At 40.8% G+C, this 19,122-nt stretch overlaps 1 protein-coding gene across 1 annotated transcript in view; it reads left to right on the forward strand.

The window, feature by feature from the left end:
- Gtf2f2 (general transcription factor IIF subunit 2) overlaps nt 1-19,122 on the forward strand; it is a 134,793-nt gene that overhangs the window by 73,477 nt on the left and 42,194 nt on the right. Inside the window, exon 5 of the mRNA XM_028878311.2 lies at nt 3,461-3,542. Within this exon, the coding sequence (XP_028734144.1) occupies nt 3,461-3,542 (82 nt within the window). The remainder of the gene's footprint in view (nt 1-3,460; nt 3,543-19,122) is intronic.

Raw genomic sequence — 19,122 nt, forward strand, 5'->3', positions numbered from 1 at the left:
TTCTGTTCCCAGCATCAGTGTCAGGAGGCTCACAACCACCTGTGGCTCCTGCCCCAGAGGAGCTGAGGCCTCTGACCTCTGTGAGCACCTGCACACACAGTCACGTACTCACATAGGCATATGCAGATATATAAATAGGAATTCAATTTAAGTTAAATAAAAGAAATTATTTGGGGATTTCTATATTTCTTTTTCATTTAAAACAAAGCAGCATTTTTTAATCCCAATACTTGGGAAACAGAAACAGGTGGCTTTCTGTAAGTTCTAGGTCAGTCATGGCGACATAGATGACCTTGTCTCAAAAACAAAACAAAAGGCAATGTAAATGTATTGAGTTATTTTTTTGTAAATTCACAAACTAATTTGTTTTGGGTATGTTGTGTGCTGATACATACATACATACATACATACATACATACATACATACATACATATCATGGAATGTCAAAATCATGCTGCTTCTATACTTTTAAGAATGTACAGCCGGGCGGTGGTGGCGCACGCCTTTAATCCCAGCACTCGGGAGGCAGAGGCAGGCGGATCTTTCTGAGTTCGAGGCCAGCCTGGTCTTTAAAGTGAGTTCCAGGAAAGGCGCAAAGCTACACAGAGAAACCCTGTCTCGAAAAACCAAAAAAAATAAAAAATAAAAAAAAGAATGTACAACACAGAGCAGACATTTGAAAATGAGTGCGCTTGTCTCTGCATTCCCTGACCACATCTATATCTGATGTGCTTTGCATGACATCTTGGGCAATAGGCACTTGATAAGTATGTATTAAGAGTAAAAAGGATTATTTTTCAAATATTCACCTTCTTTCAGATTGGTCCAAAAGTTAGTTTTAAGTAAAGATTCCTGTGTTGATGTATACAGTTTGTAATTACCAGCCGTGATGTACAAGTGAGTGCTGTAAGCTAGAATTTCATGTTTAATACCTTCCCCTTGAACTGATGCATGGTTCAGTGGGGAAAATACAAGAGCATGTTCCTATGAGAGTTTGAGAAGTACATGTTAACATTAAACAACAAGCAGGCAAGTCATATTTGGGGCGCCATGCCCAAAATAAGTTGGCCTCTTAAATTTAAGAGAGGGAATAAGGGAAGCAGAGCATTCACTAACACCAGCCAGTTGATGGGAAAATTCCTTGCTAATGATTAAGACTTTCCCTAGCTTGAGAAGCATTTGAAAGCAGTTTTAAGTGTGAAAGGATGGTATGGTAAACAGAAAAGGATGGTCTAGGGAAGGGAATGATACTGCCCTGTGTGAGTAACCTTGACTGAAGAATAGAAAGTATCGGTCAAGTTGAAGTGAGCAGCGCCTTCAACTTCTTCCCACCCTTTAAGAATTAAATTCAGTGTATCCTCTTGGAGTAAGTACTGCTAAATAAGTGGGGAGCATTAACAAATGGTATTAAAGGTAGCATTGATTTTAGCATTCAACATTAGTAAATACTTGGATTTGTGGTTGATGTATTATCAAGATTCTATCCTAGACTTACTTTGTTTTAGAAAAGCATTTTTTGGCCAGGTGGTGGTGTCGCATACCTTTAATCCCAGCAATCGGTATCCAGAGCCAGGCAGATCTCTGTGAGTTCGAGGCCAGCCTGGGCTACCGAGTGAGTTCCAGGAAAGGCACAAAGCTACAGAGAAACCCTGTCTCAGAGAAAAAAAGAAAAGAAATGAAAAGCATCTTTTACTGTGTATTGTTGGACTTTTCCTCATACACTCAGGATACAGAATACATCAGAATTTTCCAGATTTTATTATTGTGAGACTGGATCGGGTTCTTGTTTTGGACTCTCAGTTTTATCCAAGAGATCAGCTTGGATATAAGATTTGTGTTTGCTTTGAGAAAATTCAAAGTTTACTCCTACTAACTCCACTCGTGACAGTGACTTCTTTTCAGGTTTAAAATGTAAAGGATTGTGACTTGTATAGTATTTCTTTCCTGGCACACTGTAGAGTGAAATATGTGTGGGTCTTGTCATTGTGCTTTCCAGCACTTCTTATCCTCCACTAAAGATGTTTTTTGTTTTGAGGTACTCTGGGAATATTTAATTCAGATGGTATGTTTCATAATTAGTATTTAAGAGCACAGGATATAACTCCTTGAATTTTGGAGACAAAAATCTAGGAAAGTCACGGGAAGATTTTCCAGTATGATCTGTGTAATGTGGTTCCGTGTGAGTCTGCATTTTATTTGGTGTGTCACTGTTCGTATAGCAAACGGGTGCTGCTTGAAAGACAGTGCTGTATCTTAATCATCTTTGATTCTCCAATGCCCACATGACGCCTTTGTGTGGTAGTCATTTACATCAATGGAATGAATGAAGTAAGTCACCTTGAAGAGATGAATTGGTGCATTCCTGGTTAGTCAGAGGATTTTCTTAGTCCCTTCTCAGAGCTCAGGGCAATTCTCATGGAAATGACTGACCAGGAGCTGTTTCTAACCACAGTTTTAGATTTTCAGGTTGTCCTAAAGCTGCTGTCTGTGAGAGGCAGTCATATGCCTCTTACATAGTAGGCCATGCCCATCAGCTTCACTCTGCCACGGTGCCTGATGCCAGTGGGCTTGCAAGGTTCAGGCTTTTATTTCCTTTTCTATTTCTCCTGGTTTTAAGTCAGGGTCACTATAAGAAAGAAAATTGCATTTCTGTTTAGACAGATAATTCAAAGTAGATTCACTGTTTGCTTATAATAGTCTTGCTGTGTAGCCCAGGCTGGCCCAAAATGTATATCCTCTTTATCTTCCTCCCCAGTGCTATGACTACAAACATGCTCATTCCTCAGCTTACAGATTCACGTTGACACACTCTTTATCATTTAGGATCCAGAGTACACAGTATAACCTAGGTAATGAGTTGCCCAGTTCACAGTATTTTCTTAGCTGGCTGTTCTCCCCACAAGGTGTTCTAGGATATCATTCATGTGTATGTACGGATCTTTGATTTAGTGCTTTAGATTTACTGTATTTCTAGAAGTTACTTGTGTTACAGATGGAATCCTCCACCTTTTTATTTGGTTATATGCCCTTTTACTCTGAGTGTGTTTGAAAGCTGTTGTTGACAAGGGACAGTGCAGCTCAAGGAACAAGCCAGAAAGTCTCCAGTTTGCAGCTTGTTAAGAATGAGGTTTCTCAGCCCGGCAGTGGTGGCGCACGCCTTTAATCCCAGCACTCGGGAGGCAGAGGCAGGCGGATCTCTGTGAGTTCGAGGCCAGCCTGGGCTACCAAGTGAGTTCCAGGAACGGCGCAAAGCTACATAGAGAAACCCTGTCTCGAAAAACCAAAAAAAAAAAAAAAAGAATGAGGTTTCTCTATTCTGATAAATGATTTTGCTATCAACTTAATACTATCCTTTTGTTTCCTGGTATTCTGTGAATTATGTTTTAGTTACGTGTCAAAATGCCATCTTGGAAATGATGAATGTTATCTCTGAATACAGTTTTTCTCTTCTCATTCAAGATAAACTGTCATTGGAAGGAATAGTGGTACAGAGAGCCGAATGCCGACCTGCTGCCAGTGAAAACTACATGAGATTAAAGAGGTTGGTGTTTTGTAACTTTAAAGTGATACTTGATATTTTTCTTGGGGCTTAGGATACTTACATTAGATTGCTTATTGGCTGCATGCAAACCATAGTTTTGTTTGTAATGTTTGCTTTCTGCACTTTGGTTTCAAAACCAAGTAGTAAGCCGGGCGGTGGTGGCGCACGCCTTTAATCCCAGCTCTCGCGAGGCAGAGGCAGGCGGATCTCTGTGAGTTCGAGGCCAGCCTGGTCTCCAAAGTGAGTTCCAGGAAAGGTGCAAAGCTACACAGAGAAACCCTGTCTTGAAAAAAACAAAACAAAAACAAACAAAAAAACCAAGTAGTAAATGCGGCATAATGACACGCACTTTTAATCCCAACGGATCTCTGTGAGTGAGGCTAGCTGGTTTACATAGTGAGTTCCAGGGCTACAGAGTGATACCCTGTCTCAAAAACAAAACAGAAGCAAGTAATAACTGAGTGTCTTCAGAGAACTGTCAGAACCCGGCTATTGGAGTTACCTTAACCTACTGTATTAATGCATTCTGAAATCAAAGTTAGTATTTTTTCCTAGTTGTACTTATGTAAGCTGGGGTCCATGCACTCATGCATGTGTGTGCACATTTGGTTATATGAGTGTGGTGTGTGGGTCAAAGGTCATCCATGAATGGTGTCCTCAGGTACTTTCCACCTTGTCTTGTTTGTTTTGTGGTGGTGGCTTGATTTGGTTTGGTTTTAGAGACCTTGTCTTTTGAGACAGGGGTCTCTTGCCATAGAGCTTGCTGCCTTAACTGAGCTTGCTGGCCTGCAGTTGGGGATTTGTCTCCACCTCTCAGCACCGGGAGAGTATTGAAACCTTGTTTGGGTTCTGAAGAGCAAACTCAAATCCTCATACTTCGCAAATGCTTTTCTTAGGAAGCCATCCTCCCTACCCATGAATCTTGATTCTCTGATGGCATGTTTCAGAGGTCTTCAATTTTCCTGCAATGAATATGTATCAGACTACTGTCTGAAGAAGCAAGTATGGTTGTCAGAGTAGCATCTTGCTTTCGATCTATTCAGAATTTTATGAAGTTATGTATTGTTAATGAGATTGTTACTTCAGCCCCCAACTTTAATTTGCCATTAACATTTTGTAATTACTGTTTAAAGACAATGACTTTGAGTGAGCATTTTCCCCCAAACTTTGAAGAAATGCTTTTTATACCAGTTTCATGATTAGTATTTAATAGATTTCAGCACCATGAGATTAGAATTGCTCATCCACCCATCCATCTACCCATTCATTCATTCTGCACTGTCTGCCAGGTGCGTTTTTAGGTACCAGAGAAACAGTCGTGCATGGGATAGACACTGTTGCTAAGCAACTTCCCCGAGGGCTGGTTGTAACCACACAGTGCTGCTCCTTGAGAAAGTGCTGTGTTCAAGAAGTGGCCTCCTAGTGTCCAGCATTCTTACTGGGAGGCTGTAGTTGAACTTAGCATCTCTAAGGTCATATTTCCTCCCTTTTCTTGATTGCATTAGATGCTGTTTCCTAGGAGTGGCACAAAAATGCTAGATGCTCTTTTGTTCTTTTGTCTAAGCATTCCCCTAATTTAAATGCCTCCCCGGGGCAAGTAAAAGAATGACAGTCAAAATGAAAATTAGCTTTGTAAAACTGTCAAAAGATAGCGCAGTCTTTGTTTGCAGCCTATAAAGTTTATGCTATAATACAAGCCTTTTTGAAAAATGATCTTCAGGTAACTGCAAATGTTGAAAAGTACAAAATTAGGTGTTGGACCACTTGTTGAGATCTCTTTTTGTGGTCTTGATTTTCCTTAAAGGACTTATCTGAGGATGAGAGCAGGTGGGCCACCCGCTGTGTTTGTAAAATATCTGCCTTATTTTTGCCAAAATGAAAATTATGTAGCTTTAAAAATAAGCCATGCGTCCAAGGATTCCTATTTTAGCCTTAAGTGACTGAAGGCAAAGAGCACAGTGATTCAGGAAGTGCTGATCATGTGTATCACAGAGTAGCTGGTGTCCCTTTTGAAAAAGGCTGGTAGTATTTTAACTAAGTAGGAAAAGATGAAGGTGGGAAGAACCTTCAGAATAGAAGTCATTAAGACACAAGGATTGTATGGTCTGTAAGCCTAGATGTGGGAATTGTGTAAGATGACAGGTGCTTTTCTGTCATGAACTCTGTGCACACTCAGACATTGTATACTGTTTGTCCAGTGTGTCAGAAACAACTCCAGACCTCTGCCTCAGAACCCGTCACCAGCATTCTTTTAGCTCAGCTAATGCCACATCCACCTCACTGTCTTTCCTTGGTCCAAAACCCTTCTACCCCACAGCCAATGTCTCAGAAAATCTTGCAGATTGTACCTTCAAAATCCTTGTTTCTGTATTCCAAACTTGCCTTAAACAAGCCACAGAAGTGGCCTTGCTTTCTCATCTCAAAGACTATTGCAGTTGCTGTCCGCTAGAGTCCCGCTTCCCACCCTAGTCTCTTAGCACAGTAGCCAGCTCTGTAGCAGGTCTTTTAAACTCTTGAGTCATGCCATTCCTTAGCTCCTGGCGTCTCAAGTGTTTCCTGTCTTGCTCAGAATAAAATCCAAGTCTTTGCAATGGTCAGTGGAGGCCTCCACAGTCACTCTGTACTCTGTGTGCTTCCTCTCCATCCTTGGCTCTTCTCCCGCTCTCCACCCATTTTGCATCACCTGCCCCCACCCCTAACAGTCTGTGAGAACTTGCCTTGCTCTCGTACCGGGCCTTTGTGCTGTGGTTTTCAGCCTCCAGCAGCCTTTCTTCTTTTTCAAGTATCTGCTCTAGTACACCTTTTTATTAAGGCCCGCCTTGACCACCCTACCTCATTCTCTACTGTGTTTCCTTCATTGTGTTTCTTCATTCCTATCTCTCCTCCTAAACTGTAACGTTTTACCTAGCTTGTCTTTTGCCTTCTCCCTCCTGCAGTTAAACCTCTCACAAGAACTGGGGGTTTTCTAGTTTTTTTACTTTAGATTTGCTGTATATCTGTTTAATTCTTTCTCACACACATTTAAAATATTTCACACACATAATAATCAGTAAATACTTGGTAAGTGAAAGAATGACAGAAAAATGGGCTTGAAAATTAATAAGAGCTTCACCTGCCATGTAGGAAGGTACTGGAGAAGTTTTTCACTGGGTAGACTGTGAAGAGATTTGTATTTAACTGAATCATTCTGACCATAGGCTAAAGATTAGACAAAGGGAAGGAAGCTAGCGACTAGATACCCAGACATAGAGCATCTGCTTCAGAAGGGAGGAGAGACGCTGTGTTTGGGGCATTATTCTGAGGCAGAGTCCGGGACAAGAGAACTGAAACTTGGGTGCTTATGAGATGACTGATTTCTCTAGCTGGCCTGGATGTATGTCCTACCATGACTAAGTCAGATTGGCTCCATTCCATCCTGTGTATCACACAGGAAGGAGTATACCCATGAAAGAGGAGGGACCGGATGGTTTTTGTAATTTCCATACCCATCTTAATGTAAATCCTAGCTGACAGCTTACCAAGAAGACTTAAAGCAGAAACTACTTAGCATTACAAGGGCAGTACCAGGGATTAAACTAGCAAAATAGGGAAAGAGTGTAAGTCGTAAGATGTGTCTCTTATATTTCACTTGCAGTTATTTAGTGTTGAGTGTATGCTTCGATCCCTGAGGTGAAGCTCAGTGTGTTCTTAAATCAGAAGATGCTGTTGTTGCTCCAGAGAGTTTACAGTCTTTGAACCTGAAAAAACACACATGCACCTGCTTCTGTAAGAACATGGTTATTGCCATTGTAGCAGGGAGAAGAGAAGTATGCTGGTGCTGTTGAAGGAGAAATGGAAAGGCAGATGTAGGTGGCATTAAACAGAAGTGACTTGGCATGTGGACTATCCCCCAGCTCAGCACCACACATATGATCGGGTTCCTCAGACACCCTTAGGAGTCCTCTCTCCTTAGTGCCATTCACGTGTTCTGAGAATCTGGCTTCATTTTCAACTGCTCCTCTAGAGACATGCTTAGATCACACTTCAAGGAGATAGTCCAGATGTGCCTGGGGTTTTCCCATCACATGCCTTTATTACATATATGCTGCATTCTCTACCTGCAGTGTCTGTGCCTCTGCACCTTTATACGCAACCCAGGTGTTGCATCCTTCAGCAAAATCTCTTCACAGTTCCCATCCCCACCCAACTTGGGATCTGCCATTCTTCTTTTGAACATTGCCATGTCCTTATTTTTAATGGGTGTGTAAGTAAGTGTCCATGCCTTGTTTTCTGTTGCGCTTGGAGGATTCATCGTCTGTCACATTCTGATCATCATGATAGCAAGGACTGCATTATCTTTCCTTCCTCTCTACTGTTCTTTTTGGTTATTGTATTTGTGGTTTGTTGAATAGTGTATTCTGAATAACAAATAGCCAAAAATATATGTAAGAGTGAAGTGGATTAAAGTGGAAAAGAATTGTCAAAATGACATACAGGAACATGGGAATCATAGACACCCAGCTTCTGTATTTCTTTTACTCAGCACTATTCTCAAAGCCTGGACTTTTTCAGTTTTGTACATATGTATATATATGTGTGTATAACTGTGTGCATGCATACACATACACCTTTGAACAGGAGAATGTGATTGCAAAAATTAGATAAACACTTTGAGAATTTTATTTTAGTAATAAGTTCTTATAACTCTTAAATTTTGGTTGGTAAATTTTCCAGTTATGAAGATTACATATCCATAGAATGTAAGTTAATAAGATTCTGTTGTTTCTTTAGATAAAGGTGAAGTTCAATACGTAATGCTTGAAAATAAAGATGGGCAGAAGAGATGTCTCAGTGGTTCAGAGTGCATACTGCCCCTCTGTATGGACTGAGCTTGGCTCCAGCACCCACAAGTGAGGGGCTCCCAACTGGGTATAAGTGCACCTCTGGCGGATCTGAAGCCTCTCACCTCTGTGAACACCTGCACTCATTTGCACACACACCCATGTGCCCATATTTTTAATAAATAAAATAAAGTCAGGGTTTATACATAAAAAGACAGCGTTAGAGTATGTACTTTGCATGTGGAGACCTTGCGTTCACTCCCTAGCACTACTGTGTGCATATGTAGTTTAAAAAAAAAAAGACTAGTTTTCCATTTGTAGAAAATAAAGCCCTCACACACTCATGGTTTTTTGAGGCAGGATCTTGATCCATATCTCAGGCATCTCGGTTCTCCTGCCTCAACCAGTGCTGGGGTTACAGGCTTGTGCCACTACCATGACTAGCTGAGTAAGCCTTAATATCAAAGACTTTCCTTCCTTGAGGTAGGTCAGTAATTTTAAAATTTAATTAGTGAATTTTTACTGTATTATATTTTAGTGAATAGCAGTTGAGCTAAATGCTTTTAGTAACATAAGTGGCTATATTACAAAGTATAATGTTATAAATAATGTATTTATAAACAGTGTTCTTTAAGAATAATCAGCTGTATTTTAGAAAAATTTGATTTTAGTAATCAATTCTTATTATATAGCTCTGTTATTGAATTTTGGCTGATAAATTGTTCAGTTATGAAAATTATATATACATTAAATATAAGTTAGCAAGATCCTGTCATTTATATAAAGATAGACGTTGAAATGGTACTAGTATTATAGTATACCTCAGGAATAGTGAAACCCTTAACAAACGGAATTCAGGCCAAGAGAGAAACGACGCTGCTGTGGTCTCCTTCTGTTGATCCAGCACACAGTGGACTTGTGCGTGAATCCCGATGGCCACTAGACCATGGAGAAAATAAACACCACTGCCTGTTACTAGTTCTGTTTGCTGGCCTTAAAGCCTTAGACTCAGCTTTTCACGTGGCCAGGAAAGACCTTCCATGCTTTGGTGCTTCTCTGTATTTGATCTCAGTGTTTTAGTAGCAAGAGACTTATGTTGAGTTGGTGAATATTTTTACATCAGTTCATAGTGATGTGTTAAAGTTGATCTAATTTTGCTTTATTGAGTGTAACTTTTATTTTTATCTGTTGAATTCATCTTTAATATAGTTAAAGTATATGATCAGCATATTTATAGTTTGTAGCCAGATTTTTCTTTGGGCCGCCAGTTCACAAAACAATGACATGGAGACTTATTAATAATTATGAAAAGCTTGGCTTGTAGCTTAGGCTTATTTCTAACTAGCTCATATAACTTAAATTAACCCATTTCTATTCATCTGCATGCTGCCACGTGGCTCATGGCTTTTACCTGTCCTGCATGGCTTGCTCCTTCTATGTCGTACTAGCAACTCCACCTTTCTTTTTCCCAGAGCTCTCTGTCCACAAGTCTCTGCTATACCTCCTGCCTAGCTATCGGCCATTTAGCTTTTTATTAAAACAATCACAATGACATGTCTTTACACAGTGTAATCAGATATCTCAACAGTAGTTTATGTTTCACTTTGTCAGCTACAGAGGGACATTCCAGTCGGAGGAGATATGGCATTGGGACCTTTTACATGCTTATGTAACCACCTCATTTAAGAGCACTTGCTTTCAGGGGTTGAAAAGATGTCTCAATGGGTAAGGTGCTTGCCAGAGAGCCCGAGTTTGGTTCCCAAGAACAGCGTGGTTGAAGGAGAGAACAATTTTTTTAAGATTTATTTTTAATTCTGTCAACATTTGTGGGTTTTCTTCAGAAAAACCTAAGAAAACCCTTTTTCTCTGGGAACCTGTGAAGGATGGAGAAGAAAAAATTTTGAGCCTCCTTTTGTGTCAAGAACCTACGTGGGGGCCAGGCGGTGGTGGTGCACACCTTAATTCCAAGCACTTGGGAGACAGAGGGAGGTGGATCTCTGTGAGTTCCAGGCCAGCCTGGTCTACAGAGTTCCATAACAGCCAGGGCTACACACAGAGGAACCCTGTCTCGAAAAACCAAAAAAAAAGATCCTAGATAGGAAAGTAAGCTGCATTTTACAGTCCTTCCTGATAGAGGTTCCTATGCTGTACCTGCCCGGATTCCTGTTATTGCCTCTGTGGTTATAGATATCTTTGACCAGGCTGGAGAGATGGCTCAGTGGATCAGAGCACTGGCTGCTCTTCTAGAGGACCTAAGTTCAATTCCCAGCACCCACGTGGCAGCTCATAACTATCTGTAACCCAAGTTCCAGGGGATCTTACACCCTCACACCAATGCTCATTAAATAAAATAATAAAATAAATTATTAAAATAAAAACAAACCTCCAGAGACACAACACATTCTAAATAAAATATATAATTAAAAAAAATAAAGATATCTTTGACCATCTTGCTGCAAGTAACTACAGTTCCAGAGGATCTGATGCCTTCTTTTGGCCTACATAGGTGCCTACACTCAGGCATACACATAAATAAAATAAATCTTAAGATATTTATATACTTTTGGTTTATGATTTTATTAGAATGATGATCATGCATATGTACACACATACGTGCAAGGTGAATTTAAAATAAGTTTGCCATATCATTTATTATTCAAAACAATATATTTTTAAAATTTTAACTTGTGGGCTGGAGATGTGGCTCAGTGGTTAAGAGCACTGTCTGCTCCTCCAGAAGACCCAGGTTCAATTCCCAGCACCCATGGGGCAGCTCACAATTGTCTATAACTCCAGCTTCAGGGTATTTGACATCTTCATACATACATACATACAGGCAAAATACCAATGAACATAAAAATAAATAAATCATTAAAAATTTTTAACTTGTATTATATCATGTGTGAGGGGTGTGTATGCACATGTGCACTTGAGTGCACAGTCATCATGTGGAGGTCAGAGAACAATGTGCAGGAGACCGTTGTTTCCTTACACTGTGGTCCCAGGAATTGAATTCAGGTCGTACGGCTTTGTAGTAGGCACTTTACCTACTGAGTCATATCCCTGTTTCTCAAAGCAAGATACCTTAGCTGGGGCGTGGTGGTGCAAGCCTTTAATCCCAGCACTAAGGAGACAGATGGATCTCTGTGAGTTCTAAGACAACCAGGGTTATACACAGAGAAACCCTGTCTCAAAAACCAAAACCAAAAAACAAAAATTTTAAAAAAAAAAATTTAAGAAAAAGAAAAAAGAAAAAAAATCTTCGGGAGGCAGAGGCAGATGGATCTCTGAGTTCAAGGCCAGCCTGATCTACAAAACTAGTTCTAAGACAGCCAAGGCTACACAAAGAAACTTGTTTGGAATGCCCCCCATCCCCAGAAAAAGGATACCTTGACTAGAGAGTTGGCTCAGTGGTTAAGAGAACTTGCTGCGTGCAGGGGACCCAGGTTTGGTTCCCAGCACCCACGTCAGGTGGCTGAAAACTACATGTAACTTCAGTTTCAGAAAATCTGATGCTTTCTTTTGACCTGTATGGTTGTCTGCATGTATATATACTGAAGCACACACATAAACACAAACAAAATATTTATATACTTTTGATCTGATGTGTGATTGCTTGTGTTTGTTTGGATTTCTGAAGATGGGTCTCGTGTAACCCAGGCTTGCCTTGAACTCCTGTCCCTCCCGTCCCTGTTTCCTGAATACTGACAGTAGAAGTGTGTGCCATGTATCTAGATTGATGTGACTCTGGAGATTGAACCTAAGTCTTTATAATGCTAGACAAGAACTTTACCACCTGAGCTACTTCCCAGGTCCCCTGTGGGGAGCCATCCCACCCCCGCTTTTCCTCAGGGTACTCTTGAGCAGGAGCAGCAGGAAATACTAGTTAGAAGTATAGAGGAGAGAGAAACAGATAGAAAATACGGGATAGCTTCCAGAGGGCCTAGATCCTAGTCCATCGGGCCTGACTGTCTCTGCCAAAGGGCTTTTCAAGGAATGCCAAGGGGTGGGGCAAAAGACCTCCCCCAGCACAGCCAGTTGCAGACCATCTCAGACACCTGGTACTCAGGCCCGTGGTCCAATCATCCTCTTTATGCAAACCTGCTGGGTAAAGCCACAAGGAACCTGAATGGGCTCCAACAGTCCCCTTTGTTTTTGCTCTGTAGCCCAGGATAGCCTCAAAATTGTGGCAATCTTCCTATCACAGTATACTTTCGAAAATGAAAATAGGTACTGATCAGAGAGAATGATTTAAAGGCATGTGAACTGTAACTGTTCCAAGAAAAATGGGACCTGTAGTCTCTCACTTCTAAGTAGCCTAGGCAAACTGAAAAGCCAGTCTTGAGGACAGAAGCCAAAAGATGGGAGTCAAATATTTATACTAAAATACTAGATGAGAGCTAAACCAGTCCAGGTGAGCTATGAATGCTTTCATTTGCGTGTTGGGAAACCCAGTACAAACTGGTTTCAAAAAATAAATTACATTGACTGGCATAACAGTACAATGTATGGTGGACTTCTGCATTGCCTTCATTTGGAGGTTCAGCGTATGATCAGCATGCCAGCTCCAATTCTAATTTTGAGAGTCTTTCTCCAGATTGAGAGCTTTCTTGGGTCTGTCCTTAGGCTCTCTTTTCTTCTAGTAGTCAGATAGCTGCCATTTGGTTCCTGCCTTTTTGTTCATATGGGGCACCTGAAGTTGAAATGACACTATATATATCATAATACAATATTATATAATGTGTATATGTGTTTTCATGTGTGTGACTGTGGAGGCCTGAAGTTGACATCCAGTGCATTCCACAATCACTCCTCTATTTATTGAGATAGGATCTCTCAGTGAACCCACAGCTCATCAGTTCACTTGTCTAGCTAGTCAGACAGCTTGCTCTAGGAAAATATTCATTCCTCAAGAGAAGTAACCAAGAATATGGACTGTCAGCCAGGTGGTGGTGCACACCTTTAATCCCAACACAAATGAGGCAGAGGCAGGTGGATCTCTTGAGTTCAAGGCCAGCCTGGTCTACAGAGTGAGTTCCAGGATGGCCAGGGCTGTTATACAGAGAAATCCTGTCTGGAAAAAATCATGGGGGGGAGGGGGAAATGGCTGAGTGGAATGAATGTTCTACCAGAAAGCATGTCAGTAATAGGGAACATTCATTCCACTGAGATAGTCATACTTTTGATTACTTCCCTTGGGGAAAGGACCATTTTATTTTAAGTATGATCAAGACTTCCATTAGAAAATCATTCTGGGACTGGAGAGATGGTTCAGAGTAAGAGCACTGGCTCCTCTTCCAGAGGTGCTAGGTTTGATTCCCAGCACCCATATGGTGGCTCACAACCATTTCTGACTTCAGTCCCATGGGATCCAACACTCCCGTCTGATCTCTGCAAGTACCATGTGTGTGCATGAAACACATACATACATATATGTAGGCAAAATACCCATAACACATGAATAGATAGAAAAGAACTTTGGACTTTTTGGTGTCTTGGTAATTAGATAGTTAGAGTTTGAGCTCTGGGGTCAGACTGCATACTCTGAGACCAGCTCCCTGCCTACTGCCTGTTTCCTTGTTGTTTTTTGTTTTGTTTTGTTTTAATCTGTAAAAAGGACAGTGGCATTTTTCTCAGTGTGAATACTTTACAATTGCAAATGTTCACTGTTAACGTTATGGCCTTTAACCATGCAAGAATGGCTACCCTAGCTCTGAAAGTTGCCCTGACCCCATCTGTTGTTGTGGGTTTTTACTCTTTTGGGGGCCCACTACCCAGCTCCCAAATCAATCACACACAGAAGCTTATACTTAATTATAAATGTCTGGCCTTAGCTTGGCTTGTTGCTAGCCCACTTTACTTAACTAGTTATCAGGTCTAACTTTTGCCTTTCGGCTTTTACCTTTCTCTGTTTCTATTTCTGTATACCTTTCATTATTTCTTATTCTGTGGCTTGCTATGTAGCTGTATAGCTGGCCCCTGGTGTCCTCCTTCTTTGGCTACTTCCTTCTCATTCTCTCCTCCCAGCTTTCTCCTTCTATATATTTTCTCTGACTGCCAGCCCCACCTATTTCTCTCTCCTGCCTCTCCATTGGCCATTCAGCTCTTTATTAGACCATCAGGTGTTTTAGACAGGCACAGTAGCAAAGCTTCACAGAGTTAAACAAATGCAATATAAACAAAAGTAACACACCTTAAAATATTCCCAAAAACCCGTCCAGTTTATCTCATGATAGAGGATGCAGAGGGGTGCTTTTTAAATTGTTTTGTATGCATGGGTGTTTTTCATGCATGAACGTCTATTCGCCACATGTGTGCCTGGTGCCCATAGATACCAGAAGAGGACATCAAATTCCCTGCAACTGGAGTTACAGATGGTTGTGAGCCACCATCAGGCTGCTAGGAACTGAACCCAGGTCTTCTGGAAAAGTAGCCCGTGCTCTTACCACTGAGCTGTCTCTCAGCCCCAACTTTCTAACAATTAAGTATGCTAATGCAATCAAGTTGACCTTAGTACATAGAGAATAAGTGCTAAGAGAGTGTCTTAGGGTTTTATTGCTGTGAAAAGACACCATGCATGACCTCAGCAACTTTTATAAAAGGAAAACATTTAATAGGGGCTTGTTTACAGTTTCAGAGGTTTAGTCCATTATCATGACAGGGAGCATGCCAGGAGACATGATGCTTCAGGAGCAGCTGAGAGTTCTACATTTAGATCAGCAGAAGGAGACTGTGTGCCATACTGGGCATAGCTTGAGCATATGAGACCTCAAAGCCTACCCCTACAATGGCACACTTTCTCCAACAAGGCCACACCTCCAATAGTGCCACTCCCTATGGGCCAAGCATTCAGACACATGAGTCTGTGGGGCCATTCCTGTTCAATCCAGCACAGAGAGGAAATCTGAAGATTTTGCAGTGGAGTTCTAAGGTCCTCTCTTCAAAAGAGAAATTCAAACGACAGAACTGCCTGGATAGTCTCCAGTTGATTCTGGAGCTGGATTAACTCTATCATCTCATCACCATGCTCTCTCTATCCAAGGATTTCTTGTTACTGTTACTGTTACTGCATATGGGTAGATGCCAGACAACTAGGGGATTTGAACATACAGTCTTGCTGATAGATGCTTAAAATGTCTCTCAGAAGTCTAAAGAAGTCTTGATGGTTTCCTGAGTCATGTTTAGAAATGGTCTTGTCATTCTCCAGGCAGTGATAAAGTGCCCAAGTGTGTAATTTTTTAAATATGTAGCTATAAATCTTTATGGTTAAAGATTTTTTTTTAAGGCTGGGAACTCTGTCCTTCTGAAGCACTAATGGAAAATAAAGGCAGCTAAGTCTTTTCTGCCATCAGGGTGCTTCTTTCTGTTCCTGCATCCTCTTCCCCTTGTCTATTTGCAAATGAAGAACAGTGTGAAGAAGCTGGTTTGAGATTATAACATAATTACATCATTTACCCCCTTAAAACACTAGAACAGCCAGGTATGTGGTACACGTCTTTAATCCAAGCATGGCTGGTAAAGGCAGGTGAATCTCTGTGAGTTCAAGTCCAGTCTGTCTACATGGTGAGTTCCTGGACAGCCAGAGCTAAAGAGAGAGTCTGTCTCACCCACAAAGAAGGACTAAATTATGCTGTTTAGGGCAAGAAAGATACCTAGGAGATCTTGAGGGCAACGCTCGCCCCTTTTTCAGCTCTCAGGGAACAGACCATGGCAGTGTCCACAAGTTCACTGCTGCAGACTGCTCCAGGAGGTTTGCTTCTGTTAGGAGATGACGGTTTCCAAGTGAGTGCAGACACTTTTAGGAAAATATATTCAAACGCGAGCTCATGGCCTAAACAACAACCTGAGGATTTATGTAAGTGATTATCTTCTTTCAGGTCATCCAGTGTCTTTCAGCGTGTAAGCGCTGTTTCACCCTGAGCATCTCTGGTCTTTCAAACTCCCACGCTCAGCTTGTTCTTTTTGTTCCTCTGCTGGTACCAAATGTGATTCCTCTCTTGTAGAACCCAGATGTGTGGTTTTTGGTTTGGGGTTTTGTTGTTGTTGTTGTTTAATGTGGGAGTATAAGTCCTTTAAAATCAAATGTTTTTTTAAAGGCCAGAGAACAGAAAGAGCCTCTGTGTTCTGGCCCCATATTGCTGCCAAGTGTGCGCTGGATCAAGACCAGTCACTTTCTGCCCCCACACACATCGTGTGCTCTCCTGACCTGCTCTCCAGGGTCCTCATCTGGTTTCTACTTGCCAGGCTCCATTCCTTCCCATGCAGCCCAGGTGTCAGAAGCTTCTTGATAGCTGCCCCACACAAGGCAGACACCACCTCCCCAGTTCTTGGTGCATGTCCCCTAATTAACACTAGTCACATTTGCTTTTTATTTTACTTCTGTTACTGTCGTCTCTCTTGATTACGAGTTCTTTGAGTTTAGGAACTGGTTCTCATTCGTCCAGTGAAAACTAGCAAAGGTTAATATTTGAACAAATTTAAGGTTTATAGTTCTACTTTGACTGATGAATATACAGAATGGTATGTTTAAAGGCATTTGTCTGCATTTACAAGTTAAAGTGTTAAGTTCAGTGCAGCATTATTGCCATGTAGCAGTTTCCCAGAGCCTCACAGCTTTGCAGAATGAAAATACCTCAGTATAAGTCTGTCTTTGTTCACTCACAGCTGAAAGTCAACAGGACTAACCTGAGGCAAAACTCGATAGAATGATTGTCTTTATTATCTGGCCATCTCCTTTTTCACCTTCCTACTTAGCAATGTCTATATTTAGACATTGACTTTTTATCTCAATCTGATCTTTTTATTCTGTCAAACTGAGCACTTGATTTTAAACCTCCTATTACTGAGTGTTGAAATCCCTGCTCAAGGTATTTGAGTGGGCAGTTTTCCATGGGAGGAAGAGAAGTCGCTGGATTTTGACCATTTATAGATTGGCCCCAGACAAAACCTAATCGGTTTGGTTTACTGGAAGGTTTGTCACCAGGACAACCATCTCTGCCTCTGGCCGGTGAGCAGTGCTGGCCCTGATGCATTTATTGAAAATCTGTTCTAAAGACTTACAACTATCTATTGAAGGTGGTCTCTATAGGTGACCACGTTTCCTTAGGTGGAACCAAAACCATTTCTGGCTAGTCCATCTGGTGTCATTACAGATCAGAATAAGGAGTTTATCCCTCAGATGTTTTTATTTTTATGTTAGAAAATTGTGGTAATTTACAAGTGTAGTTAAGGAAGACATTACTACCATATGCCAGGAGATGGTCACGATAATTAGTGTGAAGCATTGCTGTCTTAGATGTGAATATGGCTTCCATGTGGCACCACCACTACAAAATGGGCAGACTTGGGAGGGCACTGCACTCCCCAGTGTTGCAGACCTGTGCTCTCTTTGTGGAATACATAAAGTATGGTGTGCTTCTCCTGGTCCTTGTAGGCACTAAGGTTTTCATCCTTTAGACTAGGATTCCCTGAAGCTTTTCGGACTAGAAAAAGATGTCATAGGCTCCCTTGTTAATTAGTGTGGATCCTGTTCAGTACAGTGAGTCAGTAAGCTACTCAGTGCCTGGGACCACCAAATGTTGTCAGTCAAGTCTTTAACTTACCAGTGGGATGAGCTTAATTTATACTTTGAGATGGTCAGAACTCAGTCTTTGCATTTTGTTATCCCCAAAGTGCAAGCTGTGACTCTTAAACATCATTGTCTGCGTGAGACTCCAAAGTAGTTGTCTTGAGGTGTTGTAAAGAGAACTTTTAAAGCAGTTACTCAGTTTGTAAGTAGAGAAAAAGATTGATTTTTTAAAAAAATGATTGATTAGTGGAAATGACTTTTGAGCAGGTCAACCTGCGTGGCAGATCTCTCTTAAATGGCTTCATGTCTCCTGAATCCATTCTTTTCATTTACTGTCCTCTTAGAAAAACTTATTTCCACTTTCTCTAGTGAGAAAATTGAGTTGTGGAAAAATTAAATGATTCTCTTAGGCTCACATTTTGTAAATGGCAAAGCTGGAATTTGAACCAATATCGAATGGAATCCAAGACACTATTGACTGACAGGTTACCTCTTCCAGGTCTAGTGGTTTCAAAATACTGTCTAGTGTGCTAGGAAAAAAGAAGGAAGCTTGCACACTCCTTCCTCTCTTAGATGGCTCTTGCTCTAAAGTCCTCAGAACTTAAACCAATATTATTAGTGCCATGACTGTTGGATTACCAAGTAAATAGTAAAAACAGTAATATAAGATATATAATTATTTCCATTTGGAATTTTTACCCAGTTTCTGATCTTGCAAATTTAAATGAAGTTTGATATCATAACTGAAGTTAGAGCTACATATATTGGCGGGAAAGTAGTAGAATAGAACAGCAAATGGCTTTGTCTATGTGATTGATTTATTTATTTATTTATTTATTTATTTATGTCTATGTCAAATCTGGAATGCTTTAGTAATTTTGATGAAATAGTGTCATTTTGAAGTTACTCATTGATCCATTTCTAGTAAAGATAGTCATTAGAAATGTGTCTGACAGCTAATAGGTCTAAAGTATTTTCTGAATAAAAAAAGGAATAAAAGTTGTAAGTCTGGGGCTTAACCAATTAGAGTCTCCTGGGCTTCCCAGGACTTTGGTCATTATTAGTCTTTCCTTTTTAACTTATGACATGTCACATTGACTAACATACTTCCATTCCTTCCCCATGTGTCATAGCTCCTGAGCATTACTTATTACTCATTGGTCAACAGATATTTTGCTAAGTGTCTAAGCAT

This window comes from Peromyscus leucopus, chromosome 9 (genome assembly GCF_004664715.2).
Source record: "Peromyscus leucopus breed LL Stock chromosome 9, UCI_PerLeu_2.1, whole genome shotgun sequence".
Classification (NCBI taxonomy): Eukaryota; Metazoa; Chordata; class Mammalia; order Rodentia; family Cricetidae; genus Peromyscus; species Peromyscus leucopus.